General features: G+C 34.2%; 1 protein-coding gene across 1 annotated transcript in view; it reads left to right on the top strand.

Annotated features, from left to right (window-relative positions):
• The window catches only part of LOC100547620 (cAMP and cAMP-inhibited cGMP 3',5'-cyclic phosphodiesterase 10A-like), a 33801-nt gene that overhangs the window by 11856 nt on the left and 10737 nt on the right, over positions 1–11208 (top strand). Inside the window, exon 9 of the mRNA XM_019613521.1 lies at positions 10943–11098. Within this exon, the coding sequence (XP_019469066.1) occupies positions 10943–11098 (156 nt within the window). The remainder of the gene's footprint in view (positions 1–10942; positions 11099–11208) is intronic.

The following is an 11208-nucleotide window of genomic DNA, read 5'->3' on the forward strand; positions in this document are numbered from 1 at the left end:
TTAACCATAGTGGTTGTGCTGAGACTTCAATAGAAAGGATTGGTACATTTATTTAGTGTAGTAGGTTACAAGCAACTCTTCAGAAGAATTTCGCCATCGTAGATACTTTATTATTTTGTAACAATGGATAATTGTTCTCTCTTATGTACATGAAGTTTCAAAAGGGTCACTTCTGTTTACTGACATTGCTTTAGTGGCTTTTTGAATATTGATGCCCAGCTCACAGCAAATCAGAGTTTTATTAATACACCACAAGCAACAAACTGGAAGACTTCTCTTTTAGACTTTTTTTTTCTTTTCTAAAGCACATGAGATTTTTGTGTATTTCCTCTACAGTGGTTTTTTAGTACATTGCTTAATATGCTTATATGCTGCAGCTGAGGAATTTAAAATTTGAATCCAAACCACCATGTCATGAATTCTCAGATGTCACACAGTTGACAATAAGCAAGTAACAATGGAGTAGATTTTTTTTCCTTCTGTCAAAGAAATGCAGAAATCCAACTGCTTTGATGATACAGAAGTATAATTGCTCCCATGAAATGTATTCAACAGATTCTCGTGTTCATTCATTAAAGTAGGATATCAGATAGCTACATTTACTGGGTAGAATGGTTATTAGCTGTTGAAAAGAAAGGTTACTTAGACTCTAAGTATTGTGTCTACTGTGTAAAACAGGGTAAAAAACACTGGCCTCCTATACTCTCTTCTGATTCATAGTTTTCATATCAGCTGTAACTTATAATAGTTCGTTGACTTTCAATTTTTTAAAGATTAAGGAATTCAACTTTACCCTGTTTCATACAGCAATGTGAATCTAGCAAAACTCAGGCAAGTACAAAAATTCTGGTGTGTCACTGTTTTTGGAATGGGACAGGTGCAGAAAATAGAAACAGTTTGTTATGAAACACATTTTTATGGCAGTATTTGTAGCATTTTATTTTCCCATACTTTTCTGTCTTAAGGCAAAGACAAAAATAGTTTACCATCTCCAAACTATTTGTTTTCCTCATGGAAATTGTAATCTTATCTGCATGATCATATTATAAATGTATGTTCTTATTTTATTTCTATACTGTTGTATGAACCAATTTGAACTTATATGCATTAGGCCTTAGAATAAGAGTATGATCTATTGTTGTTTCTAATAATCTTTTAGAACATAGTACATTGCAGTGGTGAAAATAAATATCGTTCTGTACCTCTAATTTTGAAAGTCTTGGAATTTTCAAAGGACATGGTGATGGACTTTCACATTTAGAAATGTTTATCGTTGTCCTAAATAGAGCTGAATCTGTGGTTTCACTTTAGAGAACTTCTATAAGTTTGATTCCCACTCTGAGTAAATTTATTTATTTTATTATTATTTTGGCAGCTACGAAAGCTGATGGATTTGCACTATATTTCTTGGGAGAATGCAATAATGTAAGTATTCTGGATTTACATACTGTTTTTCTGCACAGTTACAAGCGCATTTTCCAGTTTTACAATGATATTTTGATTTTATATTTACCTCATTTAGCAGGAAATATTGCCTAAGTGGTGAATGTTAGCTCTTCATTATTTATTTATTTTTCCTGCGAAATGAAAGTTTATTTAACATGGTGGTAGTGTTTCCCAGTTTCCCACATGTAGTGTCTTGGCACTTTTATTCCTCCCCTCCCCTCAATATTTGGCAGTAGAATGCTATGTTAGTATAATGCTAATGTTGTTACTCTGTCTGTAGAAATTTAGCTTGTGATTTGGCTCCATTATTATCTTTAACAAACATAGAACATAATATGAATTTGCTCTTAATATAACCTGTTCTTTCCATCCAGACATCTTTCTGTTTTATTTGAAATGGTATCAGTTCTTCTGATAACTGCTAGAAATGCAGTTTATACTTCATTGAACTCCATCAACTTAAAAATCCACAATTTGTCAGAAATGTTTAATCTCTCATTTGTTCAAGAAACAAATTATACTTTTCTAAGTGAAAATTATTAGAGAGGAAAACATTTTTCTTGTTGTTTTTTGTTTCCTTACATTACACAGCTAGTTTATTTTTGTGTAGTTCATTAGCCAATTTTCTTTGCTCACTGTGAAATAAATGCACTAAAAAAAAGGGAAATAATGCCATTTTTGAAATAATAAAAAAACATGAAGATGTAGAAACCTGCAGGTGATTTGAGCCTTGCCTGAGAATATTTTTTGATTTGTTCAAAACAACCGTCTGATTTGAAGGAGGTGAAGGAAGGCCCGTACATGAATTTAAGCAAAAAGAAAAATGGAAATGGATTTTGCATATTTTTCTTTCAATGTTTATTTAATGTGACAAAGGTAACCAAATTTATTATTTATAAATTGCTTTTCTCTGAATTCAGTAAGTATGTAAATAACACACATTTTTAATAACTTTTTCACTAAGAGACATAATTTAAGTGATGTCATCCTTTTGAATGCAATGTTTTGTTCTCATTTGTTGGTGCCGGTGTTTGCTTTCATGAGTGGGAGGTGATGGAAACTGTCATCAAATACATTCTGCTTGCTGCAGATAGCAGGAACTTGAAAGAATTGTAGTCATCAGTTCTGAATGCACAGATCTGAACATTTTCTGGGGTAGTAGTGTGCCAGCTGAGCAAGAGGTTCATCTCTCTAAGCACTTTGTAAAAGATAATAGTAAATTGACTTTACAGCTTGAGACCTTTTACAGTGAGTTTTTTTTGTATTAGGTTCGTATGGCATAACTGAGGTTCCTCCCCAATCTTCACATACTTTGAGGACCTGGCTGCTTTCAGACCTTCTGCTTTTCTTCTCATCTCCTTCTCCCTCCTCTTTTTTTTTCTTGATAGCCTATCAAACAGTTGAATGTATCTGCCTCCCAGTATAAGTCTTTTCTGCAAAAAGTTAAGAAGTTCCAACCTCTGAAAAAATACATTGAATATATTAACCACTGCTATGTAACTACATCTCCCAAAATGGAATGTCCCTCATGTAGTTATTAAGGGGACTTATCCTAAGTTCTTTGATGTTAGCGTGAGATTTTCCATTCACATTAGTGGGCTTAGGGCCAGATCCATGCTTGTAGTATGTAACTGAACAGTTATATATTAGGCTACTTTGTGTAAGAAGTTGTCATTTGCTTATCTTAGTCTCTTGAATATTTAATTTAAAGGATATGTCAAAGAGATTAACCATCAGTCAGCAAGTACTGGCATTTACTGGCAGTTTATTTAATAAGTCTTTGCTAAATGAGAACAAAAGGATTCTGCGTAGTCTAAATGGCAGAAAAGGACTGATTCTTTAAGATGAAGTTAATTATTTTATTTAGAAAGTTATAAAATCTGTAATTAGTGTAGACAAATTAAAGCTACTTGTGGACACTAATGGATACATGGTGGGAAATGGTTGCTTAAATTTTTGATGCTTGATTTGAGATTTAAATTTCTCAAATTCAATTTTTTTTTTTTTCTTAGAAAATATATGTATATCTACTTGTAGACTTGATGTAACAGTTATTTTCACCATGCTTTCAAAAAAAAAAAAAAATTGATTTCTGGGAATGAGGTATTTGGAGAAGTTCGTGTCAGAATGGAGGAACCTTGATAATAAGTAAATACCAACATTCACATAAGTGATTTGTAAGATTTAGTGATATTTGTTCTCACTATTTGGTAGGGAAACTTGGGATCAAATCTGGAGCTAAAGCATTAAATCTACATAATTTCAGCTCTCACTGTAAATACGTAAGGCTACATTGGTGCCTGTCTAAAGAAATCCATCCTCAATAATTTTGACATTTTAATCTCAGCTAAGGAACATTCTTGCAATACGAGTTTTGCATAACTACATTTAACGTAGATTATATAGTGAGTTTCATTAAGATGAAAGTTAACTTCCTTTCACAGAAATTCTAGGCTTTTACAGAATGAAAGCAAACTGATAATTACTGCATAGCGTGTGCTGTTACTTCTTCATGGCGAAATAAGAAGATAATTGCCCTGTCATTGTAACTCTTATTTAATTATTGTTTTGTTTGCTTGTATTGTGATTTATTAAGTATTCATTGTAAACCTTTCCTGGTGTGATTTTTGTTGTGGACAGCACTTCCCTAACTTAGTGTATTAGAGCTGAAAGCGCTTGTTCAATGTGAAGATAAGCTTGGCATTTTCGTTTTGCGAAGGTGATACATTTGCCTTTTTAGACGTTTTAGAAAGGGTTCCTTTACTGTTTAACAGGACAGGGTGTCTCATTGCAGGTGTTGAAAGCACCCTGCAGAATTCAACAGGACTTTGAGGAGTTTGTTAAAATGCATGCACATGCAAAATTTTCAGTATAGCTTTGTTTTCTTTCTCTCTGTTGAAAGATATGGAAAAGTACCCTGAGTCAGGTAACAACAGACATGGAAATTTCTGGGTGATGAGTTGGACCGAATGCCTTTGGGGTCTTTAGCTGGGTGAATTTACTTGAAATGGAAGGTGCTGCACCAATTACTCATTAGAGTGCATTTAATTATGCAGGTATTACTTAGAGTTGGTCACCAGCATGACGAGTTCAGTAGTATCGGTGACTTTCTGTTTGTTCTAATTACTTATGCATTCTAGGGGATAGTATGATTCTGCTAATGGTACAGATGATTGCTGATTATACGATTCTTCTTTTTAAATGATTGCCCTCAAGGAGGTTAGTACCATTCACATGTCCAACTCCTTTCTCACCCATAAAATCACCGTGTTTCAAAATCTGTTTTGTTATATACATCCAGCTGAATGTAGTGCAAAATACACAGGTTCTAGAAGCAGTATAGCTTCATCATTGTAGGAAAGGGATCTAAACAGAACTATGCTCACTAGTGACTTCTGGTTCTTGAACTTTCTCTGTATTACATTGTGCAATGTAGATGTACTCTTAAGAAATTGTCTTTGTCCGTGACTTAGTGCGCTTATGCAAATAAAGCAGTCTTAAAGTGGACAAGATTCATTTGCAAATGAGATATACTAGGAGACTGGAAACACTTCTACATCAAGCAGGAATGTTCCACAACTCTTAAAGAAAGGACATTACTTAGTTACAGTTTTTTGTTTTGTTTCTTATGGGGTTGAAAATACAGTTCATAATTCTCGTGTTATGACCTTAATTAAATATCATCTTTAAACATGCCTAAAAGGATTTATTAAAATTTGTAGTATTTGATGATGTGCCTAAGTACCATACAAGTTGTGCATGGATTGAAGCCTGTAAACTAATGTCTATCTCTTTCTAAAGTACTTAACAAAGAGTTTCTATTGTATTGTTATCTCATTCTTCAGATGATTCAGATTCTTGTTTATAGTCATTATTTGTATGAGGAGTTCACCTCATGATCCTGTTGATTCGTATGCAAAACTTTTCAAATTTGAAAGGTGTACGCTTAAAGTAGCTTTCACTAAATCTTAGGAGTGCTGCTTAGCTCCTGAAACTGAAAATTGTGCTGACAAGCAGATCAACCTTGCTTCAGATAGGAGTTTCTGGTAGCTTTGTTGTAAGAAATTATGCGAGGCCACAAATATGTGCGCAAACACTCTGTGCTTCAGGGTGTATAATATTAAGCTAGTCTACAATTTCTGTTGATACTGAAAATTGCTGCTGCTTGATGTGCAGTGCCACCTAGTGAATTTATGAGGTGAATTACTAAGAATCAAGTAAAAAGCATCTACTCATTCATTGCTGTCTCAAGTTTTATGCCAACCTGATGTACATTACTTTAAATGTGTAGACATCTCTGAAATTTGAGTCTTAAATATATTTCTAGGTGAAACTCTTTTAGATGCCAGGCAATTCAGAAAACTATAATCTCTGTCCTTGAGTTACTTCTGTCATCATGTAATCTTTTTAGTGGAAGAAATCTGTTCCTTTCTTATGTGCCAGAGAGGAAAAGCTGTTGATGAATTACAGTTTTACAGTTTAATTTTGCATTCATGTACTATTCAGGTGGACAGAATGGTAAAATGGTCATGATAAAAATACCTTAGGTAGAATGTAAATCTATACAAAGGCTAGTTATTTGTGGCTCCCTATCACAGTGCAGGGGCGTTTTCATAGAATCATAGAATAGGGTTGGAATGTACCCTAAGGATCATCAAGTTTCAACCCCCCTGCCAGAGGCAGGGCCTTCAACCTCCATTTTTTACAAATTATCCAGGATTTATCCTAGAATCTGGTTTTGCTCAATATATTCATTAAAGCATGGATGCACAGAGAATATGAGCTCATTAAATTTACATATGGCATGAAATTGGGAAGATCTGCAGATACGTTTGTAGGGAAGTATTAGAATTCCTAATGATCATGAGAAACTGGTCTAAAGACACTGGCCTTGTGTAGAGTGACTTTGAGAAAGATGCTGGGAGTTGCAGAGAACTTGAGGCTAAACATGAGTCAGCAGTATCATTGCTTTTGCAAAAGAGGCACTGCTAGGTAGCAGCAGCAGAAATCTAGTCTTCATGGGAAGCATTGTTCCCATACCTTTGTACGTTGTTTGTGGTCTCAAGTGGAATAATATGTTTTGTTTAAGTGCTGCACTTTATTTAAAAAATGGAGGAACTGGAGAGATTCCAAAAGTGTGCAGGAAGAATGGTCAGAAAGAACTGGCATTGTTTAATCTGAAGGAAAGAAAGTTGAGTGGTGAAGATAACAGAAAGGAGGAAAATCATCTCTATCATTATGGTATATAGAGCAAAAAGTAGGTGGCTTGAGTTGACATTAGTGAGCTTCCCCAGTTGTGTCTGTACTGAAGCATTACAGTGTGTTGCTTCTGAAAGCTCAGGTATCCTCATTCTTGGATGTCTTCTGAGAGCTGTTTGAACAAACATCTTTCAGAACGATGCTTGCTGACCATACCTTAAAGTAGAGCGGTTGGAGGAGAGGTGTGAGTCCCTTAGTTTTCTGTGTCAGTGAACTACTGTAACTTTTCACATGTTAGTTTTATGCTTCTCACTAAAGGAACAATTGGAGAGTTACCAGAAATGAAATGTAGTTAGAAAGCTAACAGCATTTAAAAGGATGCAAACTGTAAAAATAAAAACAAATAGTAGTTCTTCTGCAGCATGTAAGTACAATTTTCTAACATTTATGTCTTTTCCCAATATATTTATATATTATATGGTTTAAAAATGGAAACCTTTTCTCAAGTAAACTGTTAGCTTTATAGAAGAAAATAAGAAGTTTTCATAAAAATTGAGGTAATTGCCACTTTTTTTTTTTCTTTCCCTTGTGTACTTCATGAACAGTAGAATTGCTGCATTTCTGCTGTTAAACATTTGCTTACACCTCTAACATCTTATCATGGTATGATTTGGTTACTATATCAGTTTAGCTAGTTTGCAAATACAAGCTTTTTGATTGTGAATGCCTTCCAAATTAATTTTGATTGGTTTGTTTGTTTGTCATTATTTCTTATTGCAGTAAGTTTTGCTTCTGCAAAAAATTGTCCTGAAGGAAAAGCCTTAATACTTGCTTGCAAGTACATTCAGCATTAAACTGTGTGGTTTTGTATGTGTAGACTGTCACATCCTTTACCAAGAGCAAAAACCTGTTACTATCACTGAAGAAAAAGAGATGTGAGCTGCAAATACCATAATGCACACTTAATGTCAACTTGTTTAATGCCCCTCTCTCTACAATGTGTGTTTTATTTTTTCCCAAGCATCATGCCATATAGTAATGCTGTAGTATTACGGCTTTCACTTAATGTCAATTCAATATTAAATCACTTTCCATTAAGCATTTTCAGGGCCAGTTTTATCCGCAAAACTCATTGTGGAAGTTGCCCTTACCTCCAAAGCAGTTTGTTAATGAAATGCTTATGGTGTATGTACTTTAACCCTCATTCTGTTCATAAAACCTGGAACTTATCGAGATGTCTTTGCTGTAAAAATATTTTAGTAAGATCAGTTTCTGATTAGTTCTTAGTTATAAGAAGTACTTTTAGAAAGAAGAAAAACTGAGCAGTTTGGGAAACATGGGATTAGGGAAAGAGCGTTAAGGGCCATGATGTTGTGTCTAATTGATTATATACTAGTTTTGTTACATTTCTGAAAGCCACGTTTGCTGTATTTTACTTGCAATTGAGAACACTGTTAATATCCTTCATGAACAGGTTACAGTATATGCTGTTATACATTGTTTGTAGACTGGAAGACTTAATATGTTAGCATTTAAAATAGAGATGATAATGTATTGCATACACCAGAAATGCCCATGAAATATAAAAGGATACTGAACACATTTGTCTGTGTTCAGTAGTTGAACTTTCTTTCTAATTGTCATTTGTTTTGGATTTTTTTGTGTTTTGCCTGTTTGTTTTAAGAATCTTGTGCACTATCTAATATATAATCATTTTATAAAATACTACCGTCATAAAACTAATTGAAGTTGGTTCTGATTGAAGAAGACAGAAAACAGCCTCAGAAACAAGTTAAAATTCCAAGTGATATCAAGTTTATGGCTAGTAACAGTATAATTATCCTTTTTTTAAGGTCTATAACTAAAAATATATTTAATTTCCATCAGAAGATTGTCTTCAACTGAAACTAATGAAATTTAATTTTTAGAAACTACTACAGAGATCACAAACGATGACTAGAGTTTCTTGCACTAGAAAAAGTCACTTTTTATACACTGCAGCATCAGTCAAAAACAAGAACAGATTTTTGTTTATGAAGACTTTAAATGAATTAAGAGATTAAACTAGAAGGAAAAGAATCATTTTGAAGATTTTTGAACCCAATTGGAACAATTTGTGACATCACAGAATGAAAGGAAGTACCCTGTGTGCTCTGCATTTCAGACATTGAATGGAAAACTTCTGGTGTTAGCGTCCTCTTCCAGTGCCCTCTTGTCTAACTACATTTAAAGACAGGAGAGAAGTCCATCACCATAATTAGCAGCCTTGTAGAACTCATTAGATACTTGGAAGATGGAAGAGGTTTTATCTCTGACACTTTACAGGTGTTTGTTTGTTTGTTTTGTTTTGTTTTGTTTTTCCTGTAAGAGGCAGAATTGGAATTACTTCTGCAAAACTCTTTTAATCAGCATATATGAAATGGTCTCCATATGAAATGGTCTCTTTCCTATGGGAGGATGCATGTTCAAAACATTACTTCTTAGTAGTAGCAACAGCGGGATTTGCCAGCCAGAATGGTATTTACATGAGGACTGTTAAAAGCCACTCTTTAATGAAGCTATGAGTGGAAATAGATTGTAAGAATAAGCTTGAATTTTGGCTTCAGTATAAACAGAAAAGTTCAAGATTTCCTACCTTAATGGAAACCATCAAAATAGAGCATTTTCAATCATGTTCAGTAGAGCTACTCAATGAAAAAAAAAATCTTTCTTTTTAACTACATGAGAAGTATGAAATAAAAGTATGCTAAAACTTCAGAGCTAAAATACTATGTGTGGCAGCTTTATTTTCTATTGTTAAAGTAATTTAATTTCCATTTGTATTGCATTAGTAGCAAATGAAGAAGTGGATGGAAAACACTTAGCCTATTCTTGTGGAAGAAAACACCCCTTTGGAAAATTTAGATTCAAGCCCTACTGCTGTAACACTCTGTAACCTTTGCCATGTCTCTTATTCCTCATGTGCCTAAGCATCTTTGTTTAAAGGATTCTGTTATACTCAAAAGGATGTGACAATGATAACTGCTTTAAACCTTCAAGAGTGTCTGCTACACTGCAGTACTACAGGCCAAATTAACTGGTAGTTGTGAAGAGTTAGGCATAGAAAAATGAAACAGAAGATGGAACTTTTTACCTGCAAAATGAAGTCTTTCTCCCGATTTCATTGGATTCACTGGAGGTGTTTTTTTTTTGTTTTTTTTGTTTTGGATGAGCGTGGCAATTATGTAACATGTTGTGCCAATAGGAAAAGGTTAACTCGCTTTCACTGTGAAGTTCCAAGTTATGAACCTCTGCCAAGGCTATACATTATTTGCCTTCCTGTGAATTTTGGACTCACACAAACTCATCAGACCTCTTTTGTGGAAGACATATAGGTGCTTCCCAGTCTTCTTTGCCTTTGAGGTTGTGTGAGGCTGTTATTTGTTCATAGTCATTCAAATCAATTGTCATTTTGATAATTATGGTAGAGCTTACTTGTTTTGAGAAATGAGGGGTCCCCAGCCACAGTGTTATTGGGTTGAGGAAGTGGGAGTTTTTCTACACAGAATTTGCAGTGAATATCTGGTAGGAAACACATGTGAAAGAACTGGTGTGGAATCAAATGTGTCTAGCGTACTTCAGGCTGGTTAGATACTGCCTCACTGACAATAACATCCAGGTAGTTTCTCTTTGTGAATTTTCCCACCTCAGCTCATAAAGTTATGATGCTTTGGGTATTTCCCACTTCAAGCAAAAGTTATTCATTTGGGCCTTTTATAGCAGCTAGTAGGCTATTTTTAACATTTATTCTTACAAATTTTGCAGAGACTTATTCAGGATGCATAAACAAGGGAAGGAGAAGGACTACTGTCATGCATAATTTTTTAAGAAAAATGTGTTTTTCATCATGAGTCAATTGAGGATTATAGCTTTATTTGTTTTGTTTTTTTTCTTAATCTAGACTGGGATTAGCAATGAAGTGCTGGTTTTCCTACCTGTCAGATTATAGAAAATATATTATGAAAGTAAACCTGAAGCTGAACCTAACACCACAACTAATTCTGAATTTGCATCAATGTATTTATTTGTGTATACAAGTTACTGCTGAGAAGATTAGATTTTTTTGTCGAATTTCATTAGTATGTGTCTTAAACCCGAATTTCAATTATGCTGAGAGTTAGAATTTTTAGTGAATTTTATCAGTAATCATATTTTCAAGCAGATTTGATCAGTCAAGAAGAGGAGAAAAATACCAATGTATATTTCATATGAATGTTACAATGTTTATGTTTTATCAGATTATGTTTACATTTTCTAGGATGAGCGATTTCCCAAAGGTACTGGACTTGAATCAGGGACTCGTATCCAATCTGTTCTTTGTTTACCAATTGTCACTGCAATTGGTGATCTGATTGGTATCCTGGAGCTTTATCGTCACTGGGGCAAAGAAGCCTTCCATCTTAGTCACCAAGAGGTGAGACCTCCACTTTCATAATTTACTTTGAAATTCTCTGGGGTTAGCTGAACTGAAGAGTAATTATTCCTACAGAAAAAATAGATATTAAAATTAGTCCTCCCAACGTA

Source organism: Meleagris gallopavo, chromosome 2, assembly GCF_000146605.3.
Source record: "Meleagris gallopavo isolate NT-WF06-2002-E0010 breed Aviagen turkey brand Nicholas breeding stock chromosome 2, Turkey_5.1, whole genome shotgun sequence".
Classification (NCBI taxonomy): domain Eukaryota; kingdom Metazoa; phylum Chordata; class Aves; order Galliformes; family Phasianidae; genus Meleagris; species Meleagris gallopavo.